Source organism: Glycine soja, chromosome 14, assembly GCF_004193775.1.
Source record: "Glycine soja cultivar W05 chromosome 14, ASM419377v2, whole genome shotgun sequence".
NCBI lineage: Eukaryota > Viridiplantae > Streptophyta > Magnoliopsida > Fabales > Fabaceae > Glycine > Glycine soja.
Window position 1 is genome coordinate 5,399,140 of NC_041015.1, and position 16,142 is coordinate 5,415,281.

General features: G+C 32.8%; 2 protein-coding genes across 3 annotated transcripts; both read right to left on the bottom strand.

Moving 5' to 3' along the window:
• Nucleotides 1-1,041: 1,041 nt before the first annotated feature.
• LOC114384850 (mannose-1-phosphate guanylyltransferase 1-like) lies at nucleotides 1,042-4,225 on the bottom strand. Its single transcript, XM_028344665.1, has 5 exons — nucleotides 4,071-4,225; nucleotides 2,777-2,909; nucleotides 2,398-2,460; nucleotides 2,053-2,292; nucleotides 1,042-1,954 (listed from the first exon to the last, which is right to left on the bottom strand). The coding sequence occupies exons 2-5, from the start codon at nucleotides 2,885-2,887 to the stop codon at nucleotides 1,283-1,285; spliced, it is 1,086 nt and encodes a 361-aa protein (XP_028200466.1). The 5' UTR covers nucleotides 2,888-2,909; nucleotides 4,071-4,225; the 3' UTR covers nucleotides 1,042-1,282.
• A 6,043-nt stretch (nucleotides 4,226-10,268) lies between these two features.
• LOC114385104 (ultraviolet-B receptor UVR8-like) lies at nucleotides 10,269-16,142 on the bottom strand. 2 transcript variants are annotated; one of them, XM_028345079.1, is made up of 11 exons: nucleotides 15,813-16,142; nucleotides 14,848-14,921; nucleotides 14,660-14,744; nucleotides 14,262-14,393; nucleotides 13,763-13,987; nucleotides 13,377-13,616; nucleotides 12,901-12,944; nucleotides 11,812-11,994; nucleotides 11,392-11,482; nucleotides 10,991-11,034; nucleotides 10,269-10,816 (listed from the first exon to the last, which is right to left on the bottom strand). In XM_028345079.1, exons 1-11 carry the CDS (start codon nucleotides 16,003-16,005, stop codon nucleotides 10,694-10,696), a joined length of 1,434 nt encoding a protein of 477 aa, XP_028200880.1. In that variant the 5' UTR covers nucleotides 16,006-16,142; the 3' UTR covers nucleotides 10,269-10,693. The 2 variants fall into 2 exon arrangements, with proteins under 2 accessions (XP_028200880.1, XP_028200879.1); XM_028345078.1 differs by having other exon boundaries at nucleotides 14,262-14,396.

A 16,142-nucleotide genomic window follows, 5' to 3' on the forward strand; every position in this document is an offset into this window, starting at 1 on the left:
TAATAATAATAATAATAAAGGCAGGGCCGTACAACCAAAAGTTTCTGTTCTTCTAATGTGACATAGCTTCAGAGGCAATTATCCACTACTACTAGCACCAAAAACCAAAAAAACAAATAAAAAAGACGCAATTTTCCATAAATTTTTGAGCCAGGCGTTGCGCAAACGTACCACTATCGCATGAGAAAATTATTGTTGCAAATAATAATTATTTAGGAAAAAAAGTTTAAGTAAGTTGAGTTATGGAAATTTACCAGTCTCAAGTTTACATCTTGTGTGGCCCTTGTTTATGTAATGCATTTTATCTGTTTGGTACTTTGGTTAACAAGAATGAGCAACTATGTACATTGAAATATATATTTCACTCGTTGTATTATTAGAAAAAGAAGTAATCTAAGAATATTATAATAAAAGTAGATTTATTCTTAGATTTCTTCTTTTTATGATAATGACCTAACAACGAACCTAATTGTCAAATTTGTAGCAATACTAGATTACCCCAGTAAGTAGATTAAAATACGTCCTTAGTTTCATGTTAGTGAGAGATGCTGCAATGGCTGGCGAGAAACAACTAACCAATAATCTACATCTCACTATCACCGTTTTTTTCCTATAAATAATTCTACGACAAAACACTCTTGCAATCCCAATCGAGCTAATGGATAAAAATCGAAACTTCTAATAGTTTTTTTTTTTTTTTTCCAATGGTTAAGATGAGTCTATCTACAATTTTCCGAGGAATTCATTGATACACCATGCTTACAATCATTTCCAACGATGTTTTCGTAGTGTTGAAAATATCTAATTTTGTTGTGTTATGACCCCTCCGTCACATGTTCTGCCAGTAGAAGTAGGCCTCACTGGCTCGACCCCATAACATAGAATTCTTTTTATATCAATTCATAATATGGAAATCTACCTGTTTATGATAATGACCTAACAACTAACCTAATTGTCAAATTTGTAGCAATATTAGATTACCCCAGTAAGATGTAGATTAAAATTCGTCCTTAGTTTCATGTTAGTGAGAGATGCAATGGCTGGCGAGAAACAACTAAACAATAATTTATTTCTATACACACTGAAAATACACAACGACCACACTGAAAATACATCAATGCAATGGCGTCACTCATTCTAATCCAAAAACTGACTTATAGAAAGGAAAGAAATGCCATGAAGTAAAAAGGAAAACCAAATGAAACGGACAAACATATTCCAGACTCAATAATTTTTCTACCTCCTCACCACATGGTACCAATTTGAACATCATTGACCTCACTCACATGACAATCTCCGGCTTCAGAATATTTGACTTGATCTCCTTGTGCGGCAAAACAACACCACCATTGCTGTAAATTTCATCACATACATGGACATCTTCTCCAAGGATGGTCATATTATCCACTCGAGCCCATTGCCCAACAGTTGAATGCCACCCAACAATACTGCTGGATACACAAGCATGCTTCTTAACTCGGACTCCACGCATTATTGTGCAGCTTTTGAGTCTAACACCTTGCTCAATAACGCAGCCAGGACCAATAGCAACATCAGGTCCAATGAGGCATCCCTCGCCAATTTTGGCTGTCTCATCCACAATGACATTCCCTACAATTTGAGAGCCACTGGCCAACTTAGAAGATGACTTCTTCCTCAATGAGTCCAGGTAAAGCCTCAGGCCAGCAATATAATCCCTCGGTTGTCCAATGTCCATCCAAAATCCTGGCAGGACCATTGCATATAGCTTTTTCTCGGAAGCAATCTTTGGAAACACCTCTTTCTCGATAGAAGTGGGCCTCAGTTCAATTCGATCCAAAACAGAGGGGTTCAGCAGGTAAATTCCAGCATTGATTTTGTTACCAACAAACAATTTCGGTTTTTCAACAAATTTATCAACCTGCCCTGTGCTCTCTTCCATCACAACCACGCCGTACTTTGATGGCTCGTCAACCTACACAAGTAGATGAAAAATGATATTGGATTCTCCAACTTGTATGCATAGTCTTAAATGTCAGCAATGGGATTTTATGTTTCTGTCAAATCGATTACCTTGGTTACCATTATGGAAGCCTCTCCTCCATGGTTTTTATGGAATTCAATCATTTCTTTGAGTGGATACTCACTGATAACATCACTGTTGAGAACAAAAAAGGGTTCTCCAGAGTCATCTATCAGCTTATCCCTGGCAAGAGCCAGAGGACCTGCTGTTCCCAATGGTTCAGTTTCCTGAGAACATGTGATCTTGATGCCGAGCTTTGTTTCAAAATCCTTCAAGAAATTCAACATAACCTGCAGTATGGAAGTATTACACCAAATTAAAAATAAATAAACTTTAGCCATATAAATATTTTTAAGCATTGACTAAAACAATGTTGCAAGGAGAGACATCTTTACCTCTGGTTGGTAGTTGATGGCTAGCACCACCTCAGTAACTCCAATGGCCTTAAGGGCCTCTATCTGAAAAACAAGCCAAATTAAAAGGTAAATCAGTAGGCTACACAATTATGTAAAATTAAGGAAATAGAAATAAAGGATACATACTCATGCTATATGCACACACAATGTCTTTTTTCATTTTTTATCAGATATCTAGAATATATAAATCAGATTTTTTTTCCCTAAAAAAATTGATAGATCTCTGTTAAATAGAAGGGAGGGCATCAAATGCTGCATGGAAAAGGGATTCTACAAGAAAAAAAATCCTTAACTCATTTCTATAAATAACAGATGTAAACCTTCCACAAAAAAGAAAAGACTTAAAATAGCTTTTTACCTGATGCAGAATCATAGGTTTGTTAGCAAAATCAACAAGAGGCTTAGGAAAACTGAGTGTCAGTGGCCTCAGCCTTGTTCCAAACCCCCCAACCAGAATCAATGCCTTCATTGTGATGTGCCCTTAGCTTTTCCTGTAAATTTATATATTAGAAGTAGATCAAGATACGTAAACAGAGAATACAATCTGGAATATGAGCACATAGTTACCAATTTGTCCTATAAATATCAATACCCGGAAAGAAAGAAAAACTTGCGCATAACACCTAAATGAACAACTGGCAAGTAAGTTGAACCTGAGCTAGCAAGTAATCTTCTGAGTCTGACACAGATCCATTTACGTGTCACTATGTGAAAAATAAGCTAGAGCTTGAACGTAAAAACACACGGAAGTTTTGACCATATATGAAAAACAACGACACAATCCACCGATACACAGCTAAAGTTTTTAATGAGAATGACAAAGTGGCTGAAGTCTGATGCAAGCTGCTCCATAAATGGCGCCAAATATACGCTCGAATCAAGGTGCATGGTAAAATATTTGGTATTATATGGCAGTTAAAGTATGCGGCCATTTCCTTCTTTCAATGGGAGAAATTTTCACATATAGATTTTCATTAAAAGAAAATATCCACTTGAGAATCTTTTGAAGTGAAACCATTGCATTAATTCAGTATGAGAACCAAATACACACTTCAAATGGGAGCATTTGGCTACTCTGTCAACAACATTTGAAGCCAAAAATAAATGAAACAAAAGAGTTAAAAGTAAAATTCGTGACATAAATGAAAAAAAGGATTGCAATAAGATCACATGAATTGGTTTGAACAAGCATTATTGCATGACATATATTTGCAACTGAATAGTTTATCCAACGTTTTTGCAAATGAAAAACCCTTACTCCACCACATTACTCTATTTTTTTTATGACATATAATTCAAATCCTCTGTATCAGGTTCAATAAGAAATTTCACAAATCCATGAAAATTTTAGTGAAATTGCTGAACAGAGAAATCAATTGAACACAAAACGAAAGGAAAAAGAACAACAACAACAGAGAGAGAAAGGGAGTTACGTTCCACACAGCACCAGATCTGAGTAACACACTGTAATATCTATCATCAGAAATCAAAATCAGAGCGAAAATTCCAAACCAAAAAAAAAATAAAAATCAGGAGCACGAACGTTGCTATTAAATAATCAGAATTCAGAAAGAACGTGCATGCATTGATTGATTAGAATTTAGAACAGAGCAAAAGCGAAACGGCAATAGCATTGTTAGAATGAGAATTACCTATAGATTAGATTCGCGAGAGAATGAAAAACCGAACTGAGTCGACCCCAACCCGGACCGAGTCAATGCGGCGAGTCGGAATCCAGAACTAGAATGAATTGAAGAAGAGAAGTGAAGAACCCCCACGTCCACTTGCGTCTCGCTGACTTCCTCTATATATAACAACACGCACGCGCCAACGATAATTCTAACTACTCTTTTCTCATTTATCTTTTATCATTTATCATTTATTTATTTATCTCTTTCTAATTTACTCTCTTCGACTAAAATTAAAAAGAACTCTTTCAAATTTACTAATATCATCATTTAATTGATTAATTAATAATTATGTATTGTTGTTTTCAGTTTTGATTTGACCACAGTTCAATCAATACTGTTTCATTTAACATTATTCATTTTGCTTCTTCATGAATTTTATTTAATTAATAACTCTATATTTAAATATATTTTTTATGCTCAACGCACCAATGATTGCTAGAATAATGATAAAAAAATAATTGCTAGAATAATTATTGCAACAAATATATCTTACTGTCAATTTATGATTGGATAAATGATATATTTTCTTTGCGTTAATATCTATTCTTTATATTTTAGCTATCACTATGAGCTTGCTTTAAAATAAGAGGAATGATAATAGTATATTTTTTTAATAATTTTATTATTGATTTAAATTTATTAAAAACATAAAGTCAAGATGAGAACTCATTAAATAAAAAGTTAAATCTATAAAAAAAATTGCAACTACAATAAATATCATTCAATAATTAAAAAACGTGGTTCAAAAAGTGTTTACTGATGATAATATTTTAAAAAAATAATTATCCAATGGGCGTGCGCGTAGTTTCCCTTATTTGGGTGTCGGTGACTTCCTCCGTAGTTTCGGATTTTGGCCAGTTGCTCTGTTTGTGTTAATTTCAATCTTCTTTTGTTTTCGTAAATCGTAATTATAACCTCTTACTTGCTTATTATTATTATATTTGTACTTTATAAGCTACCAAAATTTGTGCCTTCTTCACCCTTTCTGTTCTCTATATGATTGTGATTGTACCATGTGATCGAAATTTCCTTTCCTGTTCAATTCTTCTTTTTCCTTCTTTTTTTATTTAATCTGGATGTAAATTAAATGTATAGTATTTATTTAAAATTTTATCTTATTCTTATCACAAATACTAATAAAATAATTCGGTGGTGATAGTTTCATCACAATTTTAAATAATACTAATGTGAAAAAGCTTTCTGTTACTATCTATTTAAGATAGATTAGACATGCAAGTTAAATTCAAACTTCTGATATTTATACTACTTTTCATTTTTGTTTTTAAATACCCTCCTTTAAATATAATTCTGGTCGAAACAGATCTTTTAACAATAATTCGAATATTATTAATTCACTATGTTATGACGGTTGGTTTAGTTTAACTATTTAAATAAATTCACAATTGACATTTCCCAATCGTGGCGGTAATTGTGGCCAAAATGGCATATTCCTGTGTTAGATACTCTACATTTTTTTTCTCCCTCTTAAATAATTATTCTCATGCTTTGATTTGATAGTCAAAAACAGTTTTGTTCTTTCTAAAATATCTGAACATAAAGATAAAAATAATAAATTAGAATAGATAAGTAGTTAAGATTATAAGATAAAGATAAAATGAGAATGGTTTGAGATGATTGAATTTTTTTGTTTAATTTTTTTAAAGGATTTTTGGGTTAATTTTTAAATTAAATTAAATTTGAAATTACAATTAAGAAGTATACTTTAAAATAAATCATTTGAGTCGATTAGAGTGAGAATAAATTCTAAAGCTCTCTTATTTAATAATAACTCTTAAAAATATTATTCTTTTGAAGAATAACTCCTACAAATATTCTTATTTCTTAAAATTTATAATATGGGGTTTTTTTTATTATTAATTTTCCTTAAACTTGGTCACCCTAACATCAGTGACATGGTATTTCTTGTGGTCTGGTTCACTCACAATATATTTTTAAAATTAAAAGGTTATGGCTTTCTTATGTTCATTTATGTTGTTTCCTATATTTTTCTATTAAATAAGTGAATAAAATAAAAATTCTATAAAATTTAAATTTTACTATAAAAACCTGACTTTTTTGTTTGTATATTTTCGTGGGCAATAAAATTCCTCACCAAAGTAGTAGAAATTAACGACAGATTTTGCTTGAATCAGAACAAGGGGTGGCATAGTCAACATCAATTTTTTTAAAAAGTTTTACTTAAATTGTTATATAAAATTATTTTTGCTACTCCTCTCCTATCTCAAAAAATATAAAAAAAATTGTTTTATTAATCTAATTATTCTGTTTTCTCATATACATTATTCTTATACTTAAGACAATATTATATATATATATATATATAAACATTAAATTTTTTACATGTCTTAAACTCATGAAATTTTAATTTTTTTTATTAAGTATTATCTTTTTGTTGTCCCCCTTTAAATAAAAATGTTGCCATGTTATTTTAATTGACTATAGTGGGTTTAGAACTAAAATATTAGGGGTTGTGAGATGGTGTGAGACATATCTGATATATGTTTTTTTTTCCTTCTGAAATAATTAAGGTATTCTAATAATTGAAAGTTATGAGATTAATTTTTGAGAAGTGAAGTAAGTTTTATCACTTTCAATAAAAAAAAATTCATACGCAAGGAATTCAACTTTGTTGGTGATTTATGTTATTTTAAATTTTCTTTAAATTGGAGTCAAATTCTCGAAAGGGGTGATTTCATGTAAATGACGTAACTATACGTGTTGAATTTTGAATTCCCTTTGACATTATGATAGGTCTTAGATCTGGTCATGTTGCTCTTTTGGGACATCAAGCGCCTTGGTCTTATTCTTTACTATTAGATTTGATCAATGCATGTGCGATGATGCATGAGAAAAATACGAAAAACCATACATTGAATAAAATAATTTTCATTTTTATACATTAGAAACTTTTTTCAAATCTTCTGCTAGGTATGAGAAAACTGATGATTGGATAAGCTCAGGATCAAAGTCATTTTGTTCCAACTATGGTTAAATGAATTGCTATATTTTAACAACACCCTTCTAGTTATTGAAAAACTTGTACAAATGGTATAATTTTATTTTTATATATGATTTACTTGCATAAAATAAACACAACTCAAAATAAAAAGAAATATTTGTCTTTATTCATTCATTTTCAAATATTATGTTATTAATACAATTTTTGTAATATTTATATATTTGAATTTTGTGAATTTGAGTTTTAACGTAATATATTAAATAATTGTACTATATTGATAATTATTTATTTAAATATAAAAACAACCATTAATTGCTGGTACGTGAGCTTGAAATTCTGAACTAAAATTCAATATGTCCTTGTCATGTGAGCAACTGTTTTTTTTTTTCATTGGCAAAAAGTAATTGTTAATTTGTGAGTGAGTGAGAGGGATTTTATTTCTCCCTTATATATCTTTACATCTTTACGTTAATAACTTTACATAATTTAACCCAATGTGACATTGTGGATTTTAGTAGAAATTAAACTTTGCATGTAAAATTGTACTACTGTAGACAATAACAGCTTCCCAACCCACACGTGGCGCAGATAAGCTGTCATGGAGTATTATTAAAATGCTTCTGCTGCAAAGCCAACATTGCTATTATTCAAATGAAGTAACTTGACCCATATGCCAGCAATGAATTCAGTGCCAGTGCATTCACTTCCAAAATCGGACACCCCAATTGCTTCATGTTATGTAAACCCTACGTCATAATGTTACTTCTCCTGTAAACAATGCATATCATGTGTATAGAAAAATGATTTAGTGTCAAGGATATATATGTATAATAAATATTGCTACTGTTCAGAATATAATGAATCTTTCTATTTTTACTTTTTAAAGAATACTATAATTTTATATTCTCTTTCTATATTATTAAATTTGCATGCAATCACATAAAAAATTATATAATTTAAACAAATAATTTAAACATCATTTATATGATTATTTTTCTTGATTGGATCTTACGAATTTTTTTTTTGAACATGTTGACTAAAGAATCAATAAATTAAATAATTTCACTAAAAGTCAAGGTATAATTATATTAATAATATCAAACATTATATTTTCTAATAATTTTAGTTTTGTTTTGTTAATAAATTCTTTAGAAATATCAACAAATCATTAATTTAAGTGAAATCAGATTTGATTTCTCATAAGGTATCACGTCTTTGAGATAAAAAATTAATTAAAGATAATTAATCAAATTTATTGACGAATACCATTCATCAACAAAACTGATAAAATACAATATGGTTAACATAGAAAATATTTAACAACATATATTAACAACCTTTCTTCTATATACGAAAGAAAAGGTTTTGACCCTTTGACAAACACTGTCCAACAAAAGTTATTTTGATATTAGCTACCTCACCTATTTGATTTTGATTAAGAGGCCATTGCTAAAACTAGTGTGCGGCAAGATCAAGATCCAACTACTGTGATGCCAACCACAAGATTAGCATAAATACTAGGTTGAATAAATGAGGGGAATTTATTTGGCTACCGATTTTTTAATGGTCTCCACAAATTGATAGTTCCATTTTTCAAATATTAGTTCGTTGCTGATTAGTGATTAGTAACCGGTTGCAAATTGGAAACCGCAATTTTGTCTTATAAGCTACACAATATAACATACCACTCTCAAACGATGATGTGATGAGAAGAGCCCAATTTATGGTCTAAGACAGTCTTATTTAAGCCATTGACTGTGAAATTGGAGAAGCACCAGAAATATGGATCCGAGAGCATCTTCTCTGAGAGCTAATTGACTGTTAGGCCCAGCTTCGCTTTCATGGAATGATTCCTACTTTTTATGTTTTGTTTTCCACCAAAAAGAAAAGAAAAACTACTTTTACATTTTTCGGATGACAAAATTAGGAAATAAGTAAGAAAAAGTTAACCATACTATCCAAATTTTTGTTCTACATTCTAGTTTTGTTGAAAATCCTTCATACTTTCATCTAAAAAAAAAAAAGAAAATCCTTCTTCTTGCATCTTGTTGGCTGTTTTATTTTGGTTCAGACAAAAAACTATTGGCTCAAAATGATGGAAGAGGAAGTCCCATCAGAGGAGTCTTTCTTGGGGGCCTATGGAAGTTGAAAGAGTCCATGACAAAAAGGGAAGAAACACGTTAATTTTGTAGACATGGAATATTTGAATTTTATCCCATGAATCTTAAGAAAAAAAGAATTTGATCTGGATTGAAATTTAGCGAAAGCAAAAATGTTATGAATGATATCAAATCGTGTATTAATGAAAGTATCATATTATTGATTTTATGGTCAAAATGCTAATAACAAAAAGGAGTCAATTAAATCAAAAAGTAGTTGAGCTGGATTGAGATAGGCTCTACCCTAATATTAATCAAGTTAACAATATTTTAAACAATACGATCCAGTGTCATAGGAAAAGCCCAATCCAATATGAAAAATACTCATTGGATCTATTAAACAAAGAAAGACTTAAATAAATTCGAATCAAATCCTCAGCATATTGTTGAGCCTCAAACATTCAGCTAACCAACTAAATGAGTGTAATCACTCTACTTTCACTAACAGATGGAACAAGCCGAGACCAGTAAGAGGCCAATAATCCATTACAAACAAAGGAAGTTGAGTACGTGTTTAGTTTAGCCTTACGAAATTAATTCTGAATTTATAATTAATTTTAAATATATTTTTATATGTTTGATTTTTTATGGAAAAGAATTAAAATTGATTTTGGGTCTATAATTGATTCCGGATTAAAGTAATTTTGAATAGCTTCTACATCCAAAATTTTATATTAAATTTTACTCATAACTTATAATCAAACATCCAAACATAAATCGCATTACTTTAAAATTAATTTTAACCATAATCAATTTTATCAACGTTTATCCAAACACAAAACACACACTGAATACATGTTTAGTTTGGTGTTAAAAAATTAATTCTAAATTCATAATTAATTTTGAATATATTTCTATATATTTAATTTCTCAATGAAAAATAATTCAAAATTGATTTTGGGTTTAAAATTGATTCTGGACTAAAGTAATTTTAAATAACTTCTACATTGGATCCAAAATTTTATATTTAATTTTACTCATAACTTGATTTTATAATAAAACATCCAAACATAAATCATATTACTTCAAAATCAATTTTAACCACAATAAATTTTACCAACCCTCATCCAAACACACGGTGAATTGGGTAAAATATGGTTGCAGATACTAATTTAAAGGATTACATTTATACCTACCCAACTATTACATGCCAGCATACTAACTTCCGGTGCATATAACTTTACTGGACAGTTTATACAATAAAATAAAATATACATAATGGTTAAGAATGTTACATAGGTGGAAAATACTTCCTTCCACGCCAGATATCACTCTTCTAGTCTTCTGTGGTGTTAAATACTGGAGCTAGTCACGGTTATTCACACGCCATGAAACAATGCAAACATGTATGAAGCCTATGTTATGTATACCACTGCCGTATGTTCATATACATTGCAGAACCACTATCTAACAATTGGGTCAAGAGCCTCTGATAAACCATGACATCAAGTGGGGGACTCGGCCAGAAGAAGAGTATGCCACCAACCACAAGCAACATTTTTAGGGGCACAACCTTCAATGATGACTTCAGAAGGAATGTTTCGGTCAATTACGTCACCGAGGCCCAGCTGCAACGCCCAGAAATCACAACTTAGAAGAGATGATTCCACGACAATGTTACAAATACCCAACACTACTCCTAACTTAAAATAAATGTGGTCAGATAGAAAATTCCAATAGTGTTCGCAGTTTAAAAGATGAAATAAAAAGATATTTGTATAACGGTAGTGTGATATAATCACCTGTCCATATTTGTTCCATCCCCAGCAGAAAACTTTTCCACCCTCTTGAAGAACAGAAACAAAAGAAAGAAAACTAATTAGAATCTATAAAAATTAGACATGCCAATTTACATACATGTTTTTAATTGCCAATAAAATAAAAAAAATTCAACAACACTTATTCACAAGACCTTGATAACTATTGCAAAAGTAAAAACAGTAATGTACTATATGAATTTAAAGTTTTGCCAGCAATCTTATTCGGCATGATATTTAACTAATTCATGATAAACCCTCTCCAAGGATTTTTCAGTTTTACTAGCACCATTGTCATTAAATGACTTCAATAATGGAAGCCTAACTTGACTAGGCAGCTATGAAAATGACATAAGCAGGTGTATAGTGTTTATAGGATGGTATACCTGTTACTAAAGCAGTGTGGCGAGCACCGCAAGATATATTCTTTGCACGCAAATTATCCAAACTCGGAGAATCCAGTAGTCTTGGTAGAGTCTGCTTAAAAATTGAAGTTAACAATTAAAAAACTGAAATTACAGATTGCCTCTTATAGAATTGTCAATACCACATGCTTAACAGGTCTTTCAGTGACATCAATATTTATGATGAATGCACAATCACAGTACACTGGTGATTGATATAAAAACTTCGTACCCCATTGCCCGGAGGCTCTTCGCTATGCGAAGGTATGGGGGAGGGATATTGTACGCAGCCTTACCCTTGCATATGCAAAGAGGCTGTTTCCGGATTCGAACCCATGACCAACAAGTCACCAAGGCACAACTGAGTAGTGAATCTATGGGATGACACTAATTACAGCATACCTCAGCTTGATCAGCACCAGTTCCCAACTGCCCAAACTGATTCTCACCAAATGCATACACATCACCATCAGCAGATGTACAGACTGTATGCCACAGTCCTGCAGCAACTCTCTCTATGTGGATACCCAATATGGAAGATACACAAGTTGGGCTTAGTTCATCATCGGTAATTCCTTGCCCACACTTGATAAAAAACAAGATGACATAAATAAAGTATAGTGAACAACACCATGCATTGACCAACAGGTGACAAGAAATATGAAATATTGTAAAGGAATAGAATAGATAATCCCTTGTTAGAGTGAACCACATCTTCAACATCTACATTGCTTTTGTCCACCATATTCTACTTTACCTTCAGATTGATCCTTAAGAATGGTTAGGGGATGACAGTATCCAAGCAGTTCTGTAGATGAATATATTTCAACCAAGTATAGTATAATTTAGTTCGGTTCACGTGTACGATAAATACTTCCACAATCTCAGGCAAGTGAAAGCAAAATTTTAATCAGGTACGAGTTGCACTTCACATTTTTCACAGTACCAAGGAAGTATTAGATTGAAAAATAAACAACAGGATGTTGGTGACATGACATGCAAAGTGAAGTAATTCTGAGCATGGTGTGCTCCTCATTATCAAGGGTCACCCTATTATCTGATAACATCTGAATGATAAAAGGACTGGAAAAAAAAAGTAAAACTAATTTCTCATGAAAATAAATTCAACGCCAAATTGGAGCTGGACAAGAGAGGGTTTAAGTTCAGTGGCTTACAAGAATACTGCATCAGAATGGGATTTTCTAATATTAGGATTTAGGAACCATGCGAGCAAACTACAGGGTTGCAAACATCAGAAGATTTTATTTACAATAGATACTGACAAAAATTGCTAAAATGGAAAAGCTCTGGAAGTTTGATCTGCTATAACATACCCAATACATCAAAAGTCTTTTCTACAGAGCCATGAAAAAAAAAATTGGGAATATGCAGGTGACAGTATATAATTACTAATTCAGCAAGTTTCATTGCCAAATAGAATATGAACTTGCAGTAGTACAAAATAATATTCTAGTTCACTTTAAATTTTACCTGTCCATAGAGTCCCCAACCAAAAGTAAGCAAGGCTCCAGCATCTGTCAGCTCAACAGATAGATATTCCAATATTAGCACATATGAATTTACCAAAGATAACATATAAGAGATTTTGGAAACAAAATAAGCTAACTAAGCAAGTTTCTATGATACTGATAGTATAAATTAACTCCTAATCTAGTATCCAACACAACAGTATTTATAGATAATTATTTTCACAAGTCTATGGATATTTTGTTAAGATATTATTTCTCCTTCTTGTCCAATCATACAATTCCTGGCCAGTCCATTCCATCCATTAAGAAACTAGGTTTCTCCTTCTAAACAGTAAACACCACTAAGTACAACATTTAACACCAGGTAGGTAAATTACAACATTATAAACAAAGCATATGGATGTTTTCATTTTAGGTTCTTTAAAGTAACTAAAATGCAGTCCAGTTGAGTTGCTGAATAGACCGACACATATGTACCTGTAATTACTGCACTATGTCGACCTCCGCAAGCAATTCTCTTTATATAACTTCCAGGAACTCTAAAAGTTTGTCCCTCTGAACCCATGTTTCCTCGAGCCAGTGTAGCAGATCTATCTTTACTATAATAAGAGGAATCAATACAAGGAACAAGATGAGGAGTGGAAACCATGCGTATTCTGGAACCCAAACCAAGCTGCCCTTCACCTCCATAGCCCCAAGCCCACACCAGTCCTGTATCTGAAACTCTCAGAAAACTAGAATCAATGATAAGTCTTAGACATCATAGTTGATGCTTCAACCAAACCACGCTACACAATGGGAAGAGTAACATACATAAAATCTTAGATTTATGTGTAAAAATACTCCATAAAAAGGTCCTGTACCTGATAACGCTAGCGTATGACGTCCACCAGCAGCAACACTAGCTATCCTTATCCCTGGATTTAGTGTGACTAGACACGGGAATGCTGTCAGACTATCATCACTGGATGACGAGCTTTCAGCTGTTTGCTTTGCTGAAGACACTCTCCTTCGCTTTGTACTTTCTTCTCCACTGTTACTGGAGGCAGTACCTCCAGTAGATCTTGAGCCTTGAGAACGAGGGCTCACTATTGCAAAACAACTCCAAATCAGTCACCAAGAACAAGGGCTCATGGTCCCCCCCAGGGAGGGATCATTGGAGGAAGTACATCCAGGTGGGGAATGAGGGTTCATCATAGAGGGTAAAACCATAAAACCTTTTTTCTTCTTTCTTTTCAGATTCCAAAGATTCTATCATATATCCCCCACTCCTTTTTTGGTGCACCTTGGCATGCTTAGACCTCTCCTTGGGAGGGACGGCTAGCTGTACATAAACGGTCATCATAAAGAGGTCAAACATACCTTGCTCTGTGGACACTTGACTATGCCTTCCTGGCACATCTTTCTCAAGACTTACCCCTGTTGATGGTTCACCAAATACCCTCCCAGAGGGAATACATTCTTTCCATCCCCATGTATAAACTGCTCCATGTTCTGCTAAGGAAAAACAAAACATATTTATAGATTGATACTCAAAAGAAAACTTTGCTTAATGGAAAAGACATAAAACTCTTTTCCAATAGGATGATATTGTTGAATTTATTTTTGACGTTACTTTCTAAAGCAATATGAAAAGGCCATTTAGAAAATCAAAACTAGAGGTTCTATTTTAGTTTAGGCCTTCTCCTTTTAGTCTCCATCTCGTTTCTTCTTCATCTTCATTTTCTCTCAGGGAGGCATGGTAAGGAAATCCACCTTACCTGTTACAGCAACACAATGAGCCCATCCTGCTGCAGCTTTTACAATAGAGGCTTCCGTTGGAAGAGGGAAAGGCTCTGGAGTTTCCTTTATAAATAAACAAGAAAAGTTAGTTTGTTGGCAAAGAAAAAAAGAGATAAAAAGAGAGAGAAAACTGGGTCATTCTATTCTATACATAGTTATGCATTACCCCATGCTTGCCAGAAGTCACATAGCTTTGGCCTAGATCATCTGTTGAGCCCCATGTGATGAGCTTCCCCGATTCTGATTAAGGACGTGCACGTGAGCAATGGTGAATGCTTTATACAAATAAAATGGTAAAAGAAAACAAGCGAATAGAGAGATAAAGGAACCAAATACGTACACACGAGCATTGAAAGAAAAAACATGGCCTTAACCCCAAATACACCCAATTAAATTATTTAGAACAACATCAACACAAGGAAGTATTACAATGCATTCCATAAGAATGAGGAGCAAGAGATTGGCAAAAAGTAGTCTCAAAGTGAGACAGTAGTGAAAACCTTACAAAATTCCAAACAACCTGTCAAACTTATCTACTTGGATTTGAGTATTTAACCAACCTTACAAAATACGACCCCATCAAAGTTCAAAAGCAATACTTTATTTAATCAAATTCAAATTATAAAAAAAAAATACAAAAAATCACTGTTCAGTCAGACACAACTTAAGAGAAAGAGCCCCCTACAAAAACTTGGGTAAAATGTTATTTAGATACTTCAATTTCGGTCAAAATTGGTTTTAATCCCAATATATAAACTTCATCTTTCTTTATAACTTAGAATAGTTGGATGAGAGATGAAATTCACTAATTATCAATAATACGAACACCAAAATTATTACTTTTAAAATATAGGAAGTAAGACCAATTTTGACCGAAAACTGATACAGAAAAAAAATAAAAACTCCAATGAGAATAAAATCAGAGAATGAAGCTGAAGCTGCTGAACTGAGTTGATTTTCTGCTTCACCCTTCCATCAACAGAGCTCAACAACTTGCCCTAAACCTGCTTAATTTTCAAATCCAAACCATTTTTGAAGAAACAAAAGGGACCAACCAGACCACATGGAAAACAAAGCCTCCAATTCTTTTTTTTTTTTTAAAAAAAAAAGAGCAAAGGAACAGTGACACACCAGATATAGCAATAGCGAATCCACAGCCACCGCCGCAAACATCATTCCAAGAGTAATCACACGGCGGAACCCTAACGGCAACCGGCGTCAAGAGGGGCGTCCTCTGCGGCAGAGCTCCGGGAAGGTAGCCCCACATGTAAAGCACTGTCTGCAATGCCCCTTCCTCGCTTCCCCCACCATTATTGATGGCCATTCCCACTTCCAATTCCAAAGGTCAACAACACAACACAAACACTGTCACACACTTATTATTTTCTGGCCGTTTCTTCTCGTCGAAGAGAGAGAAAGAGGAGCTTTTGTTTGTGTCTGCCTTTGTTACTTCGGAGTTTG

Coding starts and splice junctions, on each gene's coding strand:
- LOC114384850 (XM_028344665.1), bottom strand. CDS start 2,887: ATGAAGGCATTGATTCTGGTTGGGGGGTTTGGAACAAGGCTGAGGCCA. Junction 2,461..2,776: donor AACCTATGATTCTGCATCAG/GTAAAAAGCTAT, acceptor CTTGTTTTTCAG/ATAGAGGCCCTTAAGGCCAT. Junction 2,293..2,397: donor CCATCAACTACCAACCAGAG/GTAAAGATGTCT, acceptor TCCATACTGCAG/GTTATGTTGAATTTCTTGAA.
- LOC114385104 (XM_028345078.1), bottom strand. CDS start 16,005: ATGGCCATCAATAATGGTGGGGGAAGCGAGGAAGGGGCATTGCAGACA. Junction 14,397..14,659: donor TCATTGTGTTGCTGTAACAG/GTAAGGTGGATT, acceptor GTTTTTCCTTAG/CAGAACATGGAGCAGTTTAT. Junction 11,995..12,900: donor GTTGGGGACTCTATGGACAG/GTAAAATTTAAA, acceptor TTTTTTATCAAG/TGTGGGCAAGGAATTACCGA.